The 22,570-nt window shown below is 59.9% G+C and overlaps 3 protein-coding genes across 4 annotated transcripts; 1 reads left to right on the top strand and 2 right to left on the bottom strand.

Annotated features, from left to right (window-relative positions):
• The first annotated feature begins 266 nt into the window (after positions 1–266).
• Positions 267–8,202, top strand: HAP1 (huntingtin associated protein 1). Of its 2 annotated transcripts, XM_052785472.1 has the most exons (15): positions 361–534; positions 2,513–2,589; positions 2,740–2,856; positions 2,969–3,069; positions 3,335–3,443; positions 3,581–3,659; positions 3,801–3,931; positions 4,019–4,093; positions 4,195–4,332; positions 4,426–4,493; positions 4,592–4,759; positions 4,999–5,312; positions 5,413–5,631; positions 6,105–6,207; positions 7,095–8,202. In XM_052785472.1, exons 1-15 carry the CDS (start codon positions 435–437, stop codon positions 7,492–7,494), a joined length of 2,199 nt encoding a protein of 732 aa, XP_052641432.1. In that variant the 5' UTR covers positions 361–434; the 3' UTR covers positions 7,495–8,202. The 2 variants fall into 2 exon arrangements, with proteins under 2 accessions (XP_052641433.1, XP_052641432.1); XM_052785473.1 differs by lacking the exon at positions 6,105–6,207 and having other exon boundaries at positions 267–534; positions 7,095–7,265.
• Positions 8,203–8,388: 186 nt separating this feature from the next.
• LOC128140788 (gastrin/cholecystokinin-like peptide) lies at positions 8,389–8,863 on the bottom strand. Its single transcript, XM_052785052.1, has 2 exons — positions 8,640–8,863; positions 8,389–8,513 (listed from the first exon to the last, which is right to left on the bottom strand). The coding sequence occupies exons 1-2, from the start codon at positions 8,833–8,835 to the stop codon at positions 8,389–8,391; spliced, it is 321 nt and encodes a 106-aa protein (XP_052641012.1). The 5' UTR covers positions 8,836–8,863.
• Positions 8,864–14,904: 6,041 nt separating this feature from the next.
• Positions 14,905–16,953, bottom strand: EIF1 (eukaryotic translation initiation factor 1). Its single transcript, XM_052785471.1, has 4 exons — positions 16,792–16,953; positions 16,357–16,520; positions 16,068–16,169; positions 14,905–15,747 (listed from the first exon to the last, which is right to left on the bottom strand). Exons 1-4 carry the CDS (start codon positions 16,820–16,822, stop codon positions 15,703–15,705), a joined length of 342 nt encoding a protein of 113 aa, XP_052641431.1. The 5' UTR covers positions 16,823–16,953; the 3' UTR covers positions 14,905–15,702.
• Positions 16,954–22,570: the final 5,617 nt, after the last annotated feature.

Below are 22,570 nucleotides of genomic sequence, written 5' to 3'. Positions count from 1 at the left end.
CATCCGTGGGGAGCCCTGCGCCCGCTGTGTGCCCAAGGCTGGGGGCCGGGAGCTGGGACGCAGACCCCAGCTGCACCGGCACCCCAGGGCTGAGCAGGATTGTCCTGATGGCTCCCCAGGCGTGCCCCAACGGGGAGCCTGGTCCTGGGGTGCCTGGTGGGGAGCATCCCTCCAGGATGCCCTGACGGGGGACCGCGTCCCCGAGACGCCCCGGGGGAGCTTCCAGCCGCAGCGAGCCGATCCTCACCAGCGGCGGAGCGGGCAGCTCCCGGCCCCCCTCCCCGGCCCCGCCGCCCCCGCCCCGCTCCCGCCCGGCCCCGGCACCGCCCCCGGCCCCGGCCCCGGTGGGACGCGCCCGGGCAGGTGCGCGCAGACGGGGCGACCCTATAAATAGGGGCGGGAGCGGCCGGGCCGGTTGCGGTGGGCTCGGCGCGATGGAGATCTGGAGCAGCCCCGCCGCCTACGACGAGCTGAACGGGAACGCGGAGCGGGGCGGCGGCGGCGGAGACCCCATCACCCGGGAGCTGGAGGAAGGTGAGGGGGGGGGGGGGGACCCGGCCCGGTTCTGCCCGGGGAGGGCGGCTGCGGCGGGTCCGGGCTCTCTCCGCGGGCGGGGGGGGGGGGGGCCGGGGTCTCTCCCCCGGTCGGGTGCTGTCCCCCTCCCCGCTGCGGGGTGCGCAGCCCCAGCCCCCGCTCGCAGAGCTCCATCCCGGGGAAGATGCCGCCTGGTCCTTTGGGGGCCCCCCGGGTCACCCTGACCCCAGGGAGGGGTCTTCCCGCTCCCGTGGTGGTGGGGAGCAGGCAGAGGGATGGGGTGAAGGCTCCCCCCCCCCCCCTCCCCGCCCAGGTCTGCCCGTGCCCGCGGGGATGGGGGTCTGCCCTCCCGTGGGGTGCGGGTCCCCACATCGCGCTGGGTCAGGCCCGTGGAGGGGGTGGCTGTTTACGTGTTTGCCAGCGCTGCAGCCCCCAGTGTCTCCCAGGGCCTGCCATTGCTCAAACTGTAACGATGCTCATGCTCTAATTATTTCCAATTAACAGCTCAGGGGCCTGATGAGGTGCAGTTGGGGACCCCTGCGGGGAGCAGGCCCTGTTGGGGCATGGGGAGGGGGGGTGAGGCCGGGGCTGGGGTTGGCCCCTCTCCCTGTGGACGTGCCCACTGGGGTACGTGCCTGTTGGGGTGCGGGGCCAGCACCCAGGGCAGTGGGGACCAGACTGGGATTGGGGGGGGGTGGGGGTGGCGGGGGGGGGCATTGCCATGACAACATGCACACCATTACACAACCCCAGCTGGGGCGGCGTAATGGGATTTGTGTGGCTGAGCCTCTCCAGTTAACCCACTTTGTCTGCCCGGCTGGGGAGCGTGGCTGTGGCTGGGGACGCGGGTCGAGGCCCCGAGTGCAGCCGGCACTGCTCTGCCAGGGGAAACTGAGGCACGCGCCCTTGGGGCAGTTGAATGTCAGAAGGGAGCGTCAGGAGCAGCTGTGTGGTGCAGGCAGGACTTGGGGCTTCGTGCTCACTGCCGGCTCCCTCCCACCGCGCGGCTCCAGCGCTGCCATCTGGGTGCGTGCCCGGTGCTGTCTGGCAGCTTCTGCAGGCACAGTTGGCAGGAATGGTGCCGGGGGACAGACGTCCCTGTCCTCTCACCACCTCTCCCTGCCAGAGACCCAGAGAGCGGCAGGGGAGGAGGCCAGGCTTTAGCTGGGGCCTGGCCCGGTGCAGTGCTGCGCGGTGTTGGCGTGGCAGGCAGCTGCCTGTTACTGAGGCAACCTGCCTGCAGCTGCCTTTGCCCCTGTTGCTCAGAGCGCGGATCGCTGCATTGCTGCAGCTGGAGGGGCATCGGCGTGGCTGCGGGGTGCAGCATCCTGAGAGGTTGCGCTTGGCTCTGCCTTGGCCAGCATCTCCAGGGAGAAACTAGGGCAGGGCTGGCTTCTCAGGGGGAGATCTGGGGGAGGGGGCCGGGGACAGATTGGAGGGGACGCTGCCTGCGAGCCTGGCTCGGCGTGGTGCCACCCACCGCTATTTATACTGGAGCTCCAGCCTGCTTTTTGCTGGAGATGTCACCTCCGATCCTGTCTCTGCTGCCTGCCTTTCTCCATCCCTCCTTCCCGTCTGTGCGTCCCGTGGTGGGGCTGGCACTGTGTCCGGGCTGGGGTGGTGGTGCAGCAAGGGGGGCTCGGCATTTTTCCTGCCACCCCAATTGGCGTGCAGGGTTGGGGGGTGAGGTGGGAGCACCCCGTTTCCCATGGTGATGCTGTTACAGCTGTGAGCATCCCTGCCTGCCTCTGCCCTGCACCATGGGTGGTGCTGCCAAGCAGATAAAAGGTCCTTTTTGGTGACCACCGTGGAGCAGCTTTGTGCCACCTGCAGCAGTCATCTCCCATTCCCTCCACCGTCCAACCCCGAGGGTTGCCGAAGGGAAGCAGTGACACAGGGCAGGAGGCAGCGGGGAGGCTGAGCCCCTGGGCCAGCGCTCCAGTAGTGCGGGGGTTCACCCTTTGCCCTTCTCCCCCAGTCCTGTGTGCTGAGCGGGTGGTCAGGATCACGAAGACCTACCATGACATTGATGCCGTCACCAACCTGCTGGATGAGGTATGTCGGTGCTCGCCCCGCGTGTGGGCTTGGGCTGGTGTGAGGGCTGGGGACCGGTGGGACCCTGGGGACGCAGGGGTGGGCGAGGGCTGGGGAAGGGGGGGCAGAGCAGGGGACAGGCCCCGGCTGACGCAGACCTGCCCCTTGCAGAAGGAGCGGGACCTGGAGCTGGCGGCGCGCATCGGGCAGTCCCTGCTGAAGCAGAACCGGAGCCTGACCGAGCGCAACGAGCTCCTGGAGGAGCAGCTGGAGCTGGCCAAAGAGGAGGTAACGGCCCCCGGGTACAGGGTCCTGGCCTCAGCCCCCTGCGTGCCCAGCCCAGGGGCCGTGGGCGGCTGTGGTCCCCTTGGCCGTGCCCTGATGCCCCTTCCCCTCCCAGATCGCGCAGCTGCGCCACGAGGTCTCCATGCGGGACGACCTGCTCCACTTCTACACCACCACGACGGAGGAGAGCGAGCCCACCACCGCCACCTCCACACCGTGAGTGGGGGGGGTCCCTGTCCCACCACTTCGCCTGGGGCACGGCTGCTCCTGGGGAGACGGGCAGAGGCGTTGGGCAGGAGTCCCTGGGGTAGCACCGGGGTTGGCACTCCCTTCCCTCCCATGGTGGCCGTGGGTCCAGACCCCCAGAGCTGGGTCGCTGCAGATGCCTGCCTGGGAGCTGGGGGGAGTGAGCAGGGGGCTGGGTGGGCAGCCCCATCCTGCCTGCACTGCAGGTGCTCAGTGCCCTCCCTGCTGTCCCCAGGCTGCGCCGGCAAGAGTCCTCGCTGTCCCTGCAGCAGTACTTCCAGTACGACACCTTGCAGCAGAAACTCAAGTGCCTGGAGGAGGAAAACCAGAAACTTCGCATGGAGGTGAGCAGAGCCGGCTGGTGGGACGCCCCTCTCTGTGCCCACCTCTTCCCCTCCTGGTGCCGGGGGACCTGAGCTGGCCCCTGCGGAGGCTGGAGGTCCTGCCCATCACGCTCAGCCCCTCCGACACTCTCTCCCAGGCCACCAACATTGCAGCCAAGACCTGTCAGTATGAGGACCAGGAGCAGCAGCTGATGATCGACTGTGTGGAGCAGTTCTGTATGTGGGGCTGGGCTCGCGGGGGGCAGCTCCTCTCCGGGCTTGGGCTAGGGGGGGTCTGCGGGTACTGCCCAGCATCACTGCATGGGCTGGGGCTGGGGGGCCATGCCCCGGCGGTGATGGACCCTGGGCCTTCCCCAGCTGAAGCAAGCCAGCAGGTTGTTTACCTCTCCGACGAGCTGGCCCGCAAGACGGAGGACACGGTGCGGCAGCAGGAGGAGATCAGCCAGCTCCTGGCGCAGGTTGTGGACCTGCAGCAGAAGTGCCGCACGGTCAGTGTCCCCTGCCCGTGCCAGGGGGGTGCTGGGGGGGGGGACACACACGGCACAGCTCCCTGACCTGCCCGCTCCTGCCCATAGTACGGCTCGGAGGTGGAGGAGCTCCAGCAGCACCTGGCTGTGGCAAAAGAGGTGCAGCAGCAGCTCCGCATGGAGGTGAGCCCGGGGAGGGCCTGGCCATGGGTCCCCCGTCTGGTGGGGGGGGGTCCTGCCCCATCGCCGATGGGGCCATGCCTGAGCTGCGCCTGTGCCCGCAGCTGCGGGACCTGCAGGAGAAGTACGCCGAGTGCGGTGGGATGCTGCAGGAAGCCCAGGAGGAGGTCAAGAGCCTGCGCAGCCGCAGCCTGCCCAACAGCACCGTCAGCCGCTACGGCACGCCGAGCCTCCTGCCCGTGGTGAGCGGGGGGCTGCGGGCAGGGCTGAGCAGCGGGAAGGGCTGGGGGGCTCCGCTCTCCCCTCTGCTGACGCTGGGTCCCCCGTGTCTCCAGGACTCGCTGGCGGCTGAGATCAAGGGGATGATGAGGAAGGGCACAGACAGCTCCTCCTCGGACTACAAGTGAGTGCTGGCATCGGTGGCTCGTGCTGGGCCACGAGACGGGGGGGTCCCTGGGGGGCTGGCTCAAGGGTCCATCCCTGCCTGCTTCCTGCCCGTAGGAGCTACCTGCGTGTCTTTGAGACGGTGAAAGCGGTGAACCAGGCGGCCAAAGCCAGGTCTTGCTCCGAGTCTCCCCACAACATGCCGGGCTCCAAGCAGTTGTCAGCCGCCCCTTCTGGCGGGGCCAGCACCCCCTGCACCAGCTGCTCCGGCTCGGAGGGTGCCCAGTGAGTGCTGCAGTGGGGGGACCTGGGCTGGGTGGGACAGAGCGGCTGCCCCCGCGTAGGAGATGGGCGGTTGGCAAGACGTCGATCGCATCGGAGCATTAATCAACGCCGCCAGCCTGGGGCAGGGGGAGGGCAGGCGCAGCCGGAGCTCGCTGCCGGCTGGGGTCCGGCACACAGCGTTGGGGGGTGCGTGGTGTGGGACCGCGGCCCGAGCACCCTCACGCTGTGCCTGCCGGCAGGGGCGAGAGGGCCGGAGAGGAGTCCCGGGCAGCCCCGGGCCGGCAGGACCTGGAGGCGGCGGTGCAGCGGCTGTCGGTGCGGCAGCAGAGCCATGCCTCGGAGGAGCGTTCCTTCTTCGAGGCGGAGCGGGAGCACAAGCTTCGGCGGCTGAGGGACGGGGAGAGCTCCAGCGGCTTCCTCACCCCCAACGAGAGCATCGTCTCCACCGGGACCACCTACTCGGGGAGCTCGGAGCTCACCGCTGGCTCCGGCTTCTCCCTCTGCTCCCTCACCTACCTGCCTGACAAGCTGCAGATCGTGAAGCCCCTGGAAGGTGAGGGGTGGAGGGGGCTTCCTGGTGTGCAGAGCTGGAGGTGCCGGGAGGATCCCATGACACCAGCTCAGTCTCCCCGGCTGTGTGTCCCCCCCCCCAGGCTCTGTGACACTCCACCACTGGCAGCAGCTGGCACGGCCCAACCTGGGTGGGATCCTGGTGCCCCGTCCCGGGGTGCTTACCAAAGACTTCAGGCAGCTGGACATTGACCTGGAGGAGGTCTACAGCCTCAACGACCTGGAGGAGGATGACGTGGACACCAGCTCCTTCCAGCTGCTCCCTACCTCTATGCCCGCCAAAGCCAAGGAGCGCCCCGGGGGTGAGCGCGGAGCGAGGGGGCGGAGGGGATGCGGCCCCCGGGATGCCCCTGCCCTGCCCAGGCTGCCCCTCGCATCCCCCCACGCTCTCCCCTCTTGCAGCAGCCTGTCCCTGCCACCCGTCCGTCCCCGTGGGGATGCGCCATCTGCAGCTGCACGAGGGCTGTTCTGCAGCCGCCCCGGCGCGGTGAGCCCTCGCCGTCACGCCGGCATGTGCCTGCTGCGGCCTGGGCATGTGGAAGGGACGGGTCTGGGAGAAATGTCAGCTCCTGTTCCCACTTGTGCTCGCAGCCCTCTCTTCTGAGCAAGCGCCAGACCCAAATGCTGCTGGAGATGTGGCCCGTGCATGCAGCTTTCTGCTGGCCGTGGCAGCTCACAGCCCAGCTTTGGCTCTCCTCTCTGCCCAGAGCCCTGCTCCCTGCCTGTGTGTTGTGCCCTCCCTCCCCATTAACCCAGTGTCTCCTGTCCCTTCCAGTGTTCCTCTCTGTTAACAACCTCCCCCAGACCCCATCTACCTTCACCATCACCACCTGCCACATCCTCCACCCCACCACTGAGATCACTACGGTGACACCCAGGTAAGGCGCGTGGCCCCCCCACCGCCTGCACTGCCTGCACCGCTACCCCACCAGCCCCCCCCGTCCCCTCCTAACCCTCTCCTTGCCCTATGGCTGGCTCTGTGCAGCTCGAGGAAGCAGCGGGCCAGGGACCACCTGCAGCCCCTGACTCTCTCAGAGGTGCCCGGCACTTGAAATGTCCCTGAATTTGGCTGCTTGAGTGGCTGTGCACCCCCCTGGGGGGCTGGGACCAGCCCCCCCCCCCCCCCCCCCCAGCCTCTGCCCTGCAGCACCCTGATGGGAAGAAGAGCCTTCCTCAGGGTGGAGAAGGCTGGGCTCACCCTGGGGAGCAGTTCCCTGGGGAGAGCAGCATTTGCTCCTGGCACTGGCAGGGAGTCACCTTCCCTGGGAATGGATGTGGCTTTCCTCCTCCCTGCACTTGTGCACCAGCCAGGACCTTTCCCCAGGCTGGACTGGAGGAGCCAGGTGCTGGGCTGCCCCTTAATTAATGAGCACTGTTGCTTAGCCCTAATGAGCCCCCCCCTCCAAGGCTTGTTCGGGGGTTGGTGTAAGCTGGAGTTCGCTGCGCACTGTTAGAAAAAACCCTGCATGTTTGGAAAATGCTTGTGGAGCAGCAACCGTGTCCCATCCCCTCATGGCTGCCTGGAAGCTGGGGGGCATGGACACAGCCCCCCCCCCCCAGGGCTGTGCCATGAGCTTTGGGGCCCTTGGGCAATGCTGCAAGCATGGGGGTCTCCCACAGCCTGAGGCATGTTAGGTGAATTAATGTGTAGGAAGAAGGAAGGGGGGGCCCTGCTCTGCCTGAGGAGCCCCTGGCCCCTGCAGCAGCATCCCCCAGGACAGGGCCCCCCACTGACCCCCCCCTTCTGCTCTCTCTTCCCCTCCAGTCTGTATAACGCCGTCGTGCCTTCTTGTGGGCCCTTTGAGGGGCTGAGCCTTGCCAGCCCCTCGCCGGAGCCGTCTTCTCCCATGCTGGCACCTGGTCCCGGACCCCTGAGCATGCCTGTGGGACTCATCAGGCTCTTGCTGGCGCGGGGCATCTCTGCCTCGGTGCCAGGGACTGGGTCATGGTGGGCCCCCCTGCTCCCCTCCCAGGACCCCCAGCATGCTGACACCCTGCCCTTCCCTGCGCCCGGGGGGCAGGACGGACCCCCGCTCAGGAGCAGCATCTTCAGCTTGAACCTGGTGGAGAAGCTGCGGCGCCTGGGGCTGGACAAGGTGGTGGCCAGAGGGGAGATGTCTTATGCCCGAGGAGAGTGCAGGGGAGCCCGGGATGCGCTGACGTGACGGTGCTGCGGAGCCCACAAGCCCAGGACGAGACGTGTCCTCTTCATCGCCCATCCATGGGGAAATGGAGATGGGACAGGCTTTCAGCCTCTGCTCCAGGACCTGGCAGCAGGCCCAGCACCGGCTCAGAGGGGTTTTGCCCTGGCTGCAAGGACACAACCCTGCGGTACCATGTGGCCCCAGCATGATGCTCCCCCGGCCCCGTGCTATGCTGCGGCAGGGTCCTGTGTGTGGGGTGATGCAGCTGGGGAGAGCCAGCTCCGGGCAGGGGGTGCTGGCTGACCCTGTCCCACGCTGTGGGGGTACGGAGCCTTCGCAGGAGCTGGTTGTTGGCAATAAAAACTGTTCTTGCTTCTGCTGAGCCTGTCCGAGGAGCAGCTCGGCCCTGTGGGGCTGTCTGGGCTGCTGCAGCGAAGGGTGATGCTCAGTCTGGGCTCAGGTGGTCTTGGGGGGATGACACCCACCTGTGCCAGGGTGAGACCTCCCACACTGGGCTGGGCTCCTGGCCAGCATCTGGGCTGACTTTGAAAGGGAATGTTGGTTTTAAACTCTTTCCTGCCCATCGAATAGCAGTAGCAGCAGCACTCCCCAGCACGGGGACTCCTGGTGCGGGTGTTTCTCGGGGTGTAGTTGTTGCTCCCACCGACTGCGTCCCTCGCCCCAGGCTGTGCCCTGTTCCTTGTCAAATAAATGTGAAGTCACGAAGCACCTCGTGTGTGCTGTGTCTGCTGCCGTGGGCTGTGTCTGCCCTGCCGTTCCTGGTGGGGCTGGGGGCAAAGCCCACCTGCCTGGCTGCCCCCCCCACCCCAGCTCTTCCCAGCAAAGACGTGAACAGCAGGGGCTGTAGTGCCAAAGCTTTATTGCAGGAAGAAACATGCACCGAGCGTGCTGGTGCTACACGGCATCGACCGACTCCTCAGCGCTGCGACGGCCGAAGTCCATCCAGTCGGGGTAGTAGTGGTCGTGCAGGGCCGCCATCCCCTCGTCCCCCTGCGCGTAGCCCTTGCGGTCTCTCAGTTCTGCCAGGGCAAGGGCAGCAGGTTAGAGCTGCCCCGGGCTGGGGGCTGGCATGGGATGGGGGGGGGCTGGGCTGTGCCTTATGGACCACCCCCCCTCACGACTGCCCACCCTGCACCTCCCGGTACCTGTGAAGGTGGGCAGGAGCTGGGAGATGAGGTGCATCTGCTCCTGGGACAGGTAGCCGGGCCAGTCCCGCCGGACCAGGCTGGTGGGGAGCTGGCGGGGGTCCCCCGCAGCGCCCGGTGCTTCTGCCGCGGGCCGGCACAGGCAGGCGGTCGCCATGATGGTGAGGATGAGGCCGATGCACACCTTCACCTTCATGGCTGCGGAGAGACTGAGCGGGGAAGGGGAGCAGAGGGGCTGCAGCCACCGAACTGGGGACACAGGCTCAGCCTGCAGCAAGGTGTGATCCATGCGGGGAGCAGGGTACGCGTCCCTAGGGCATGGCCAGTTCACAAGTCCCCACTGTCCCTCCTAGCAGGTCCCCAAGTCCCCTCCATCCCTCTCTCCCAGCGGGTCCCCAAGTCCCCTCCATCCTTCTCGTCTGGTCCCCAAGTCCCCTCCATCCCTCTCTCCCAGCGGGTCCCCAAGTCCCCTCCGTCCTTCTCGTCTGGTCCCCAAGTCCCCTCCATCCCTCTCTCCCAGCGGGTCCCCAAGTCCCCTCCGTCCTTCTCGTCTGGTCCCCAAGTCCCCTCCATCCCTCTCTCCAGTAGGTCCCCAAGTCCCCTCCATCCTTCTCGTCTGGTCCCCAAGTCCCCTCCATCCCTCTCTCCAGCAGGTCCCCAAGTCCCCTCCATCCTTCTCGTCTGGTCCCCAAGTCCCCTCCATCCCTCTCTCCAGCGGGTCCCCAAGTCCCCTCCGGCCGGTCCCTGCTGCCCCGCCGGGACTCACCTGCTGGCCCCAGGGCTCGGCGGGGTGGCTCGGCAGGGTCCAGGGCAGCCCCGGCTCACCCCGCTTTTAAAGGCGCTGCCGCGACTGCCCCACCCCGGGGCGGCTCCGCACTCACCCGCAGAGACCCGGGGCAGCCCCACGGGCGCACACGTGTGCACCCACACCCACTCACAGACACACACCTCCAGGGCTGCAGGACCGTGTGGCTGTGTGGATCCACGCGTACGGCTGGAGACTATATGAGGCAATTGGCCGTGATTGTATGTGTGTGTCTATAAACAGGTAACTATTTTATCTGGCCATACCTATCTACATTTGTGTATTATTTTATCCATACACACATAGAGATCAATGTATACACACATACAGCTATGTATGTGTATAGATATGTATAAACATATGTAGGTGTAGCTGTAGATATAGACGTGTGCGTGTATATATATATATGTATAGGCATAGAGTGCATGCACATATAAATATACACACATATGCATGCAGACCTTGATAGAGATAGATCCATATATACTCATATAGAGACACACTCATGTGTCCATATACAAAGATATACATGTATAGGTACTTGTATACATAGATATGCATGTTCATCTATAGCTACATATGGACATAGGTAAACATAAATCTAGATCGAGCTAGCTAGAGGGTACTTGGCCTTGGTTGCATTTATATATGTAGAAAAGCATAGCTATTTATCTAGCTGAACATGCGCACCTATACATACATATCTATACACCCACATGTGTGTGTGTATATATACACACACACAATTAGAAATACATATAGAGTCATATATATATACATGCAGATACCTATGCAGGTAGGTACATATACACATGAGTGTATAACTAGCTAAAAGATATAGTCATATCTGCAGATGTATATATAGATGTATACATAGGTGTAGATCTAGACAGAGCTATAAAACTGGGGGCTGGGGGGGGGGGGTGTCTGTGTGTGTGGCAATTGGCCCCCTGCGGTCAGTTTGTCTGTCTGTCACAGGGACATTCATGCATAGATAGATCACTATACATACCTATATGTGCACGTACAGAGAGAGGAAGAGAGAGCACACATCAGATGTATATGTGTGTGTAGGTAGGTTTATTTGCAAGGTAACTGTATGGAGCAATTGGCCACAGCACTGTGTATGCATATATACCTATATATGTGTGTGTGTGATTTAGATCTATATCTGTCTAACTACATACGTAATTAAATGCATACAGCTTATACATACACATAATAGATGCATAGCTATATCTAGATATAAATGGAGGTATAGCTATAGATATGACTGATAGCTAGACATATAGATGTGCACATATGTGTGTGTATGCGTGGATGGAGCCTATATGGGGCAATTGGCCGTGGTTATGTGCATGCATATATATAAATGTATATCTATGTGTCTATGTACACACATGCTGTGTGCACCCCCCCCGAGAAATCCATATATTGAGATAAATATATAGATACATAATTGTACACATGTACATATACTTGCATGCTCATCCTGGTGGGTGCTTGCGCTCTCTCTCTCTCTGAACACTCAAACGCACATAGGCTGATATACCTATGGTTATATAGACTACAGATTTAGCTGTAGATGTAGCTATAGACAGAGAGAGAGAGTGTGTGTGTATGTGTATGCACATGCACAACCATGTGCTCGCATATATGTTCATATGGATGGTAACTCTATGATGGGGCACATGTATCTTGCTATGTAAAAACCACACAGGTCTTAATAGCTATAAATACATGTATCTGTAGACACAAGTATATAAAAAGACACCTATAGATGTTGACAGAGAGCTCGGGGGGGTGGGGGGTGTACATGCGCAAATGTGCCTCTATGTCTATAAGGATGGAGGAGAATATGTGGGGCAATTTGTCCCAGCAGTATATATGTGTAGCTACAAACACATAGCTATCTACATACATACTGCCATAGACAGGTATACATACATATAAGGAGAACTTGGCCCTGGCGGTGTAATATACTATAGTACACACATGGAGACACAGAATTAGATGTTTATATTATATGTTTATTATTATATTTTATAATAGACTATGTATGCAGATAAATTATATGCTACTTTTAATGTATATATAATAAACAGCGACTATACAGTATAATATATAACATTCTATACAATATAAAATACAGATAATATACATAATGTATATAATTGTGAGAGATAACAGTGTATATCTTATGCATCTATCTAAATATATACATATATTCATATGTATACATATGGCTACAGATAGGTGGCTATAGATATAGACAAACATGTGCACGCGTCTATGTTTATATGTATGGAGACTATATGGGGTAATTTGTCCCTGTGTGTGTGTGTATATACACACACATATATATGTGTGTGGCTGGCTGTGTGTATATGTATATGTGTGGAGACTATATGGTGCAATTCACCCCAGTGGCATGTACGTGTATGTACACACATATATATGTGTCACTGTGTGTGTATATATTGATGTACATACGCGTGTGTATATGTATATATATGTAGACAGATGACACCCCCCACTGGGGCCAATTGCCCCATATAGTCTCCATCTATATAAACATACATGCATGCTTATGTGTGTCTATAGCTATATGTGTACATATATATATAGAGAGAGAGTACTGAGATAGTTACTATACTATATCTATTATACATATATGTGTGTATATGTATACAGCCACATATCTATCTACACACCTATGTGTGTGTGTATGTATACGTACTTGTAGATTTAGGTATAAAGCCATACATGTATGTTGACAATCTATGGGGCCATTGGCCCTGTCAGAAGGCATGTACATATGTGTATATGTGTGTGTGTGTGCGCGCCACCATGATGTGGCTGAGGTGACCCCTCTGTGTGGGGGCTGAGGGGCAGCTCCAGCTGCTGGGGGGGGCTCAGGGGTGTCTGGGGGGGCCCAGCCCTGCTGTGTGGCTCTGGCTGATGCTGCTGCACTCGCCCCGCCGCAGGCTGGCACCAGCCGAGACATCTTCGCCCCCAGTTACAAGCACGCTGGTGCTGGGGACGCCCCCCCCCCAGCGTCACGGGGGTCCCCAGAGGACTGTGCCTCCAGCCACTTGGACTTGGTGGAGCAGGCAGCCAGGACAGATGTGCTGCTGGGAGACGTGCCCTTTGCCAGGACACATAGAATCATAGAATCATTTAGGTTGGAAAAGATCTTCGAGTCCAACCATCAACCATGCCCACTAAACCATGTTCTGAAATGCCTTGTTTATGCACTTTTTTTTGAATAACTCCAGGGATGGTGACTCCTGGACAGCCTGTTCCAATACCTGACAACCCTTTGAAATTTGAAGTAAAGAAATTTTTCCTAATATCCAACCTAAACCTTCCCTGACGCAACTTGAGGCCAATCCCTCTTGTCCTAAACGTCCTGGAGCAGCCCATTTCTGCAGCTCTGTTAGCTTCCCCCCCACCCCGAAAACCTTCGGGGTGTCGTGGAATGGGTGGGCACTGCTCACTGCCTCTGTCTGTGCATGGTGACAGACCCCGGAGCTCTGGCTGCGGGCACACGATGCCCACCCCAAGGCTCAGTAACACCCTGCTGCCGAGCACGGCCTGCCCCAGCACCCCCCAGTAAATCCCCCGCTGCCGCCACCAGTCTCTTCTTGCAATATCGACAGTTCCTCTCGCCTGTATTTACCCTCATCTCGTTGTATTTGTAGAGAACATTTGTCTCCCTCCTTCAATAAAACCCATGTGCGTGACATGCCAGGGATCGGTGCACTTTTTGCTGTCAGCCCGCGCCCCTGGCACTCGGTCGGTTTGCAAAAAGACCGCTATCGGTGCTCCTCAAACAACGACGCCAAAACAAATGGGCTTTGAATGGGCAGGAAGGCAGCAGCGCCCTGGCACACCCCATGCTCCGCAGCGATTGATTGCTCACGCTGCGGAGTGTTTTTCACAAGGAACAAACAAATTGTTTTGCAATTTCTGGCTCTTAATGGCTCGATCTGGGCCAAATGAGCCGTCAGGGTGATGGGGATGCAGCGGCCACTTCCTCCAGCACCATGGGCCGGGCAGACCCTTGACGCAGGTTTGCAGCCCGACCTGCGGGCGCTCGGGCCGGTCCCTTCTCCCAGCGCTGGCCGCACCGCGACAGGCTGGACCTAGGAAAGCCAGGACTTACGGCATCTGCCTTTGCCTGGCTGGGTCTGGCTCTCCTGGCCGAGCCTTGTCCGTGCTGGCTGAGGCACGCTGGGCCAAAAAGCGGTGCCTCCTTCTTGCGACTGAATGGCTGCGAGCAGCCCGGCAAAGCCCAGCGGGGAGAAAGCCCGGCTCCACACACTGAGCAAGGCCCCAGCGCAGGCAGGAGAAGTTGAATTTTGGAGGCAGAAGCAGACCGGAGATTGTGCTGCATCGGGCTGCAGTCACGTACACACGCCCCAGCGTGACTGCCGGCCTCAACGCTGCCTGCGCTCGCTCTCCGAGGTGCGGGCAGGGCTGGAGGTCACCTGCACTTGTAGGTGCTTTGCATAATTGTGGCAATTTGGTTTCCAAGAGCAAAGTCTCCCAGGAAAGTAAATGGCAGCAAAGTGAACCCAGCGCTGCACTGCAGCGTGTGGAAAAGGGGTGGAAAACCAGAGTCGTTGCAGACAACGAGCGAACAAACAAGACTCTCTTCTTAGAGAGCTGCCAGAAGCACAAGCGGCCATCCAGGCAGCTCCCAGCGTTTCCGCCACCGCGCCGGCGGCAAGTGAGCCTCACCAAAACACCGCAGGCCTCGCGGCAGGCAGGCCGACAGCTGCAGCCGCAGCATCGCCTGCCACGGGACGGATGGGGCTGGGGGTCCCCGATGAAGGAAACCCACGGACATTCTCCGCCCTTTCTGACAGACCAGAGTACGCTTCACATTGCTTTTCCGCGGAAGGCGTTGCCAGCCCCGGTAACCAGAGCTGCTCTAAAACGCAATGTTTTACCTGAGGTGACTTTGCTCTTGCTTGTTGGGGAGCTCCTAAGGTGCGAGAGGTAAAAGGCCCCTCAGCCCCCACCAGAGCCTGGCACTGGGTGACAGAAGCCCCCCCTCCTCACCCCAGCGGTCTGACTCTGCTGGAAGCAGAAGTGCTGAGCAGCCCGGCCAGGCTTACAGGAACAAAAACCAGCACAAGACCCGGTGCGAGGGTTAAGGAACTCCAGGCCAGGAAGGGAATGACTCAACACCCACCCACTCGCAGGCTGTTTACCGCAACTCCGGCCCAGACAGCACCGAGGGTGCTTGTCTCCCCATTCCCACAGCAGGTCACACAGGGAAACGCTCCCCAGCACCCCGCAGAGCTCCCCGGGGCTGCATGTCCCCCCCCCCCCCAGCGCTGCTCCCACCGGTGGGAGGGAAGCCCACGAGGCTCCCGCTCTGACCACCGTCACTGCTTATGGAGAGCAAGGCACATTGGCTTGAGAAAGCAACTGAATCCACCAAGCAAATGCTTCTGAAAACCATTTTTATTTAAATAAGACTTTAAATACATTACATAAAACATTAAAAATGAAACCAAAAATCTGTTACTTCACAGGGCATTCGGCAGCAGTTGCTAGAACACATAAGCTCTGTGGCTCTATCTACAATGATGCTTGTTACATTAGTCCAAAATTGATCCCTTGTCAAAAGTTTAACCCAAGGTAACGGTTCCTTTGAGTACCCCCGGTACCTTGGGGCTTGTAGGGTACCGGCACCTGCCAGGCCTGAACCGCAGACATCCAGCCTTGAAGTCACTCTTCAGTTACTCCTCTTGTTCATCGTCAAGCTTCCCCAAATCCCTCTGCCACCAGGAGCCAACACTGCCTAGAGGGAAGGTGCTATCTCCCCATGCCATGTCACGGCTCACGCTCGGTGCCTCGCTCCGTGTAGGACCGCAGGAGGCACCGCCAGAGTTACCGTCCATCAGAATGGAAGAGCAGCTGGACTGAGGAGCAATCCGGACAGTCTCTGGACTGACGGGCCGAGTCCCTTGGCTTAACTTGGAACATCTGGTTACTTTTAGCTGCAGGCTGGACCATGCCAAATGCCCGATTTACCTCTGTTAAATGAGGGACAGCAAGACGAGATAGCATGGGCTCTTGTGAGTTTATTACATCACTGAATTACACTAGTCCAGACTGAATAGTGGACCCAAGAGAGTTACATTACACAAACCGGCTGGTTTTAAACTTATGACAAGGGACAGATGGGAATTTCATGGTAAGGAAATCTTCTTGCATAAAGCTTCACTGACCCACAGGCACTTAAAACCCATGGACTTTCAGCTGGTCGTCTTTAGCCAGTCCAATCTGCAAGAAAGAAAACGCACTTTACAGCACACTGAAGCAGAGAGGCCTCTGCGCACATCCGTATGCTGACTACGCTGCAGACGCTGTAGAACTGTCAGATTTCTGCTCCTCCCTGAAGTACGGAATGAAGATTAGACCGTGACTGCAAAGCCTTGCTGGATGGTATTTGCCTCAAGCAAGAATTTCAAGAAGAACAGAAAGAGCTTTCTCCATCAGCCTGCCCTTCTAAGAAAATTGGAGCCTGTGTAGTTTATTAATGCAGAGACTCACGTTTAGTTTAACATTTAGCTAGCACGCGCGGCAGAGTGAAGGCATCCTACCTCTACGAGGAACTGGCATATGTTCTTGCGCTGGTCGCCTTGCAACTGAATCACTTCTCCATATTCAGGGTGTTCAATTACAGTACCATTGCAGGCAAATTTCTACAACGCGAAGAAAACCCTCCTTAGTACGACACAAACTGCCGACACCGCTCCCAGACACCATGGCGGCCCCCCCCCCAGCCCCTCCAACCTCGCCGACAAGGAGCTGCCCCCCCCCCCCCCCACTCCCCTCCCAGCTGGGTGGGCTCCTCCGCCAGCCCCCGGCCCCCCCCACCGCAGCACCCACCTTTTTGAAGGCCTTCACCAGTTTCTTTTTATCGTAATCATCCGCGATGCCCTGGACTGTGGTGAGGGTCTTCCTGCCGTTCCGCTGCTGGATCCTTATATGGATGTAGTCCTCAGTGCCGGCAGGGAGCAGGTCATCACCCTTACTTGCATCAGCAAAGGGGTCTGCGGAGAGCGCCCGTCAGACCCCGGCCCGCCACCGCCCCGCCCCTCCGCGCCCCCCATTGGCCAGCCCGCCCGCCCGTCACACACAAGGCCCGCCCGCCCACACGCCCCGCCCCACCCCCGCGCGCCGCGGCTGACGCAACCGGCCCCGGGAATAGCAACTGCGCCACGGGGGCGGGGCCGACCCAGGGCGGGGCCCGTCAGGCCGCTCCCCGCCCCCCCCCCCCGGCTCCTGGCCCTGGCCCGGCCCCGGCCGCACAAAGGGCCTCACCGAAGGGTTGGAGGTTCTGGATAGCGGACATACGATACGCTTCCCTTCCCTCGGCGGAGGCGGTCGGCGGCGGCGGAGGCGGCGGCGGAGGCGGCGGGGGTGGGCGGCGGCGCGAGCGGCTCTCGGCGGAGGGGATGCTCTCGCGGCGGCGGCTCGAGACGCTGTCAGGGGGGCGGGACTGGCGCCGCCCGCTTATATACCGCCTCCGTGTGACGCCAGCACGCACGGGAAGCGAGGGCGCCGATTGGCCGACGCGCGCGGGGACGGGGGGGGAGGAGGGGGGGCGTCACGCCGCACGGCCGAGCGCGGCCGCGCCCCGGCTGGCGTGAGAAGCGCCGGGCGCATGCGCGGCGGAGGCCCGGGTGGGTGGGTGGGGGTGTCGTACGGAGCGGCGCATGCGCAGAGCGCCGGGCGCCTGGCGGGGCCTGCGGACGCGCCGTGCCCGGGCCTCGGGGGTCCCTCGCCGGCCCCGGCCCCCCGATCCCCGCCGCCGGCCTCGCCCGCGGCCTCTGCCTGCCCCCCCCCCACCGCCTTGGCGACCCGCTGGGCCCAGCTCTGCGGCGGGCTGCGGGGCCGGGGGAGCGGTGCCCTGGCGTGAGGCCCGGTCCCGGTGGTGCGTGACACAAGGCCGGGTGCCGGGTGGGATCCCCGGGGTGGGACGAGGCCTCGGGGGTGAGGCAACGGTGCTTGGGGGCAGGATCCCCGAGGTGGGGTGGGACCCCCTGTGCAGCGCGGTGGTCGGGCTGCCTCCCGGCCGGGCCCGCTCCATGCCCCTCGGCAGAGCTGCAGTCGTCGGGCTGTGGTGACCGGCTGCAGCACCCTGCGGACGGGGGTGGGAGCGGGAGCTGGCGGCAGCGAGATGCAGTTCGGTCGGCCGCATCCCCGCGGCCCTCACGTCCGCCCGGCACGAGGGCCGAAAGCCGTCGGAAGGCCAGACGGAGGCGTCGACCAGGCCCATGGGGCTCCCGTGGGCACACGAGGCATTTGCTCACCAGCCCGTGTCGTGTGGAGAGGGCCTGGGGTTCTGCCGGTCAGGTGGTTTTATCTCCCGATGATCAAAACACACAGGAATCCCCCGAGCTGCCGGCCCGCGGCTGCCACTGCCGCGTCCTGTTCCCAGTTACCTTGTGTGGGTCCTCGCAGTCTGGGTTTGGCCTCACGGGCCAATTTATCTGCCCCGTGCTCCACAGCTGCACTGCTATGGGTGCTTCGTGGATGGCTTCTCTACGAGCTCAGGCCTGAGAAGACTCAGACTCAGTGTGGAGAGCTTGTCTGTGGACGTATGTTTTGTCACTCAGCTGTCACCACGATGACAGCCACACTTGAAGCAAGTAGAGAGCCATATGCAGACAGAAATAGGGCTTCTGTACTCGTTTTCCAAGGCTGCTTGGCAGGGAGATGCTCTGAGGACACCATGGTGCTGGAGAACACGATGTTCTTGAGAGAGGGCCTGGGGGCTCTTTGATGCCAAAGGGAAATGCTAAAGGTGTCACCTGAATCTGCCAGAAAAGGAAGCTTTTTTCTCTTTAAACGTGTGAAACAAGCCCCCTTGCCCTTACTGCATTTCAACTCACTCAGACCTTGGCAAACTTGAGTCCTCCTTGCAGGGTAAACTCAGTCCCTCTTCACTGTCTGTCCTGAATGGCTGGTGCAGCGTTGCTGGCATCGGCTCATCACCTCCCTGGTTCCCGGCTGTGCTGCACGGCTGGGGGATCACGACGGCCTGGCATGGTTGGGACATCCCAGTAACCCTGGTCACGGCACTTGGACGGGGCAGTCTCTGGCCTTCTGTAACGTGCTGAGGCAAAGGTGTTGTCGGGAGTCAGCTCAGCAGAGCAAGGAGCCCAAATGTGACCTGGAGCGGGGGGTCCTTCAGGGACCACGTCAGCTGCTGGCTTACAGCCTGTGCTGCTGGGCGAAGCTGCTGGTCACTGCCTCAGAGCCCTGGTCAGTGGGAACTGGTGATCTCAGGTCTGGTCCTTGCCTCGAAGCCCTGTGGCTGGAGATGTGACCGAACGTACTTGAAGAATACATGCGTTTAATCCTGCTTCTGACTCCTAATTTGGGGGCCAGGAGCCTGGGTCTCAGTTTTCAGTATGAGCTGCTAAAGAAAGACAATTTATCGCTTTCCTGGTGCCTGCTGCGTGGCTAAAAGCCCCTTGCAAACTGACGAGTGTCTCCCAGCACTGGCTCAGCACAATGCGGAGCAGGGGCTGCTGGCAGCTGAACATCGCATCCAGCTCAAAGATGTATTACATGTTCTAAAAATACACTGAAACCCCAGATATGAAGAACAGTAAATCTCCTACACAATTAATGGGGTCAAAAGCCATAGAGAACCAGATGGAGCGTAAACTCTCCTCTGGGAGCTAGTTAGAGCTGCAGATGGAGTGGGAATATTGCCCCCAGGGAGACACAGGTCTATTGCGTTGCATCTGTTGGGCTGTGGATCATTTATCCCAGAGCTTATCAGCTCCTTTTAGATCTCCTGCGGCCTCAGCTCTCACTGTGTAGGTGTTCCTGCCCTGCTTTGGGAGCCATCTCTGAAATACTATGTATTTTTGACAGATTATTGGCATCTGGGTGTGCTGCCATCTGTGGGTCCTGGCAGCCATTACATGGTTTAGATGTTGCATCATTCTTGGGGGTTTTATTTAAGATAAAGGCAAATTGTTTATTTTGCACTAGGTAGAAGGAATAATTTGCGTTGCTGCATTTCAGTGTCTCTCTGGTGTTTCTAAAGCATCTGTCACTTTTGTATGTCCGTATGTGACAGATCAGCTGGAGAACTGGCTTAAATTTTCATTAAAATGTGAATTTGCTCCACAACCATCGTGAACAAGCAGATGTCTCTTCTCTCTCCTCTTTTTCTGATCAGATTTTCCTTCTCTCCCAGAAAAGGAACAGTCTCTAGCAGCCACATGGTGGTGTATCCAGACAGCAGAGAAGCAATTAGAGATTTACACTGCATCTTTCTGCTGGAGGCATTTCAAAGTCCTTACTACAGCAAAGGGACTGTTTATCGTATTCAATGCCAAACACTTGAACAGAGTCATTGGTACCTCCTGTCTTACGTCTGCTGGTGGGCAGACTGGTCTCTCGGCTGAGCCAGGATGCCCAGGACACCCCAGAGAGTCAATTTATCAGCGTCGTTGCAGATTCACAGTGTCCATACGATACATCCCGGTTTGTATCCTCGCCACTGGACCCCCAGAGCCTTTGGTAAAATACCAAAAGAGGCGAGCGTGTGTTAGACACCAGAGCTAAGCCCATCGCTGGTGACGGGCTGAACGCTATCAGGGAAATGTTAACATCCATTTTTCGTCCTTTAGAGCAGGATTCAGAGCAGGCACCTGCAGTCTCGGGGTGGCTTCAGCTGGGCACCGGGTCTGAGCCGCCTGCACCCTTCTCACCTCTGTCCATCTTTGGGTGCTCTGTCCCGACCTGCTCCTGCCTCCCTGCCTGCCCGAGGAGCTGCCTCCTCCCAGGGAGACGTTTGTCCCGGGCTCCCCACCAGGTGGCAATGCTGATCGCTTTTGCAAAAGCATCTCAGCAGGTAGCACGGAGTTGCTGCCGTTTCTTCTATGCCCGGTGCCTGGCAAATAATCATCTCCCTCCGTCCTCTCTAGGCTGAACGCTAGCTCTGTGCACAGGAAAATCCCAGTGCGTGGGGCCATGGCAATGCCTGGTGAGCTGCCAGGTTTGTTTTAGGGTCAGCAGGAGGAGCGGAGAGGGGCCAGAGCAGTCTGTGTCCTGTGACACCTGCGTTACCATCCCTCAATCAAAGGCACGGCTCTGCAGTCATGTTTTGGGCTGGGGGTGGCTTCTGGAAACCACCTTGTCCCTCAGCAGCGAGTGGTACACACAGAGCGTAGAGGGCCCCTGCAACGAGGAAACATGCTGATGGCGAGGGCAGGGGCTGCCCAGCACCGGCACTCCTGCTAGACCCGAGGATTTTAGGTGGAAACGCTCCCACGTGCACCTACGTCTGTGTGACATGAGGGGTCGGCGACCCTGGGGTGATGCAGCTCAACCCTGTGTGTGTGGGGGGGGGGGTCCTGCAACAGTGGTTGCAGGTGCTCACGGGTACTCCTGGGTGGGCAACCAGCCCTGGGTTATGGCAGGTTTCTCGCTTTTGAGTCCTGCAAGGCCATTTCACCCTGTGCTCTGAGGTGGGGGATCTTGGTGCCCCTCCAATACACCTGGGAAGCCTAGCGGAAAGATAGGAATCGTCCTGGCATTTTGCTTTACTGCTTCTCCCGCAGCTCAGAAATGCCCTCCGGGCTAGGACATTCCTAGAAACCAGCTTTTCTCCTCTAACATCCTTCCTACAGCCTCTGTGTGACTGCACAGACTTGGATTCAGGATGAGCCGGATTTTTGACGTACAGTATTTGATCCCATTAATCAGCGAAGGCGGCGCTGACAGACGTCAGCCCTGGTGATTAACTTGCTCCTAGAAAGAGCTGAGGCATGGCCAGGGTGAGCCCAGCTGTCACAGGGCCAGAGGCAGCGCAGGGAATCCTAGACTATTTGCTCAAGTACCACATTCCCTTTCCTTACACAGCTATTCCTGGCTATTCGTCCCAAAATTTGCAAACCCTGGAAGTGTTCACTTACTGAGCAAGTCAACTGATCCCTGCCCACCTGAGGTCAGGGCTGTGGCCTGCAGGATGGTCTCCGTGATACCCATCTGTAGGATGCTCCTGGGATGGAGGCGCTGGCCATGCTGTAACACAGACTTTTAAAGGAGGATTTCAGATGCATCCCTCTCAACGCCGCACCATCTCGGCACAGCCCTCTCCCCCGCAACGGCACAGCAAGGGCCGTCTGTGGGCATGCCCTGATTCTTGTCTAACCCAGTGGCCCCCAGCCACCAATTTGGCTCCGGGTGTATTGCAATTACTGCTTTCTAATGGTGTTTTTTCACCTTCCCTCCCACTGCTCAGCTCCCTCTTCCCCTGACAGGGGCTTTCCTCCCCACTGCTCAGCCTTTGCCTTTCCCAGCACCGGCTGTGAAACCTCTCCTCTCCGCGAGGTGCCAGGAGAGCTCTAGGCACCAGGGCTCAGCCCAGCCCAGCCAAGCTGCTGGGGCTGGCGAGCAGGCACAAGCCTGGCTCACAAGCCTGGCTCACAGCCCAGCTCAGCCTCTCTCCTTGCCTGCACTTGTGCACAAGCGATGGGGGGCAACGCAGCTTCCCCCTTCCCTGGCTGGGAACGTCCCCATGGCCGGCCCCACGCCGTGCCCACCGGCTGGGCGCTAGGAAGCCCCAGTGGGGTGGGGGGCTGCAGCCCGAGCTGCTCTGTCCCTCTGGGCTTGGGCCCAGCTCCTGCATGGGGGGGGTTGTCCCAGGGAGGGTTGTCTGGGGGGCTAGGGGATCCCATGGGTTTCCTGCAGAGAAGGGGTGCTGTAGCCTCTGCTGCAGCCCCGGCCAGTTCCCGTGTTGTTCCTACGGGGCCAGGATGAGGCCTGTCCTGCACCCACAGGGATTCCCCCCAGCAGAGATTGAGGTCCCCGTGCACGCAGTGCTCAGCGCCCACATCACAGGGAAAACATCAAATAAACGTCCACCTTGTCAGGGTCACCAGGGCCCGGACAGCCCCAGCCCTCACTTGGGGACTTGGCATCAGCCTGGAGCAAACCTGATATGGCAGCAGCGATCGCAGGGACTGGGAAGGGTGGGAGCAGCTCCCCCGGCCAGCACGCTGCCTGCTCTCGTGCCCAGCTCTCAGCACGCCAGCAGTCTGTTCAGCTCTGCCTGGTCTTGCTCTGCCCACGG

Source organism: Harpia harpyja, chromosome 4, assembly GCF_026419915.1.
Source record: "Harpia harpyja isolate bHarHar1 chromosome 4, bHarHar1 primary haplotype, whole genome shotgun sequence".
NCBI classification, from domain to species: Eukaryota; Metazoa; Chordata; class Aves; order Accipitriformes; family Accipitridae; genus Harpia; species Harpia harpyja.
Note: the sequence above shows the minus strand (reverse complement) of the source record. Positions and strands in the feature narration are given on the sequence as shown.

Bases quoted from the DNA above. Each gene is read 5' to 3' on its own strand.
- EIF1 (XM_052785471.1), bottom strand. From the start codon at position 16,822: ATGTCCGCTATCCAGAACCTCCAACCCTTCG. The intron at 16,170-16,356 runs GTGGGTGCTGCG...TTCGCGTTGTAG, and splicing joins TGGTGAAGGCCTTCAAAAAG to AAATTTGCCTGCAATGGTAC. The intron at 15,748-16,067 runs GTAGGATGCCTT...TCTTTCTTGCAG, and splicing joins TATGCCAGTTCCTCGTAGAG to ATTGGACTGGCTAAAGACGA.
- LOC128140788 (XM_052785052.1), bottom strand. From the start codon at position 8,835: ATGAAGGTGAAGGTGTGCATCGGCCTCATCCTCACCATCATGGCGACC. The intron at 8,514-8,639 runs GTACCGGGAGGT...TTGCCCTGGCAG, and splicing joins GCTCCTGCCCACCTTCACAG to AACTGAGAGACCGCAAGGGC.
- HAP1 (XM_052785472.1), top strand. From the start codon at position 435: ATGGAGATCTGGAGCAGCCCCGCCGCCTACGACGAGCTGAACGGGAAC. The intron at 3,932-4,018 runs GTCAGTGTCCCC...TCCTGCCCATAG, and splicing joins TGCAGCAGAAGTGCCGCACG to TACGGCTCGGAGGTGGAGGA. The intron at 5,632-6,104 runs GTGAGCGCGGAG...TGTCCCTTCCAG, and splicing joins AGCCAAGGAGCGCCCCGGGG to TGTTCCTCTCTGTTAACAAC.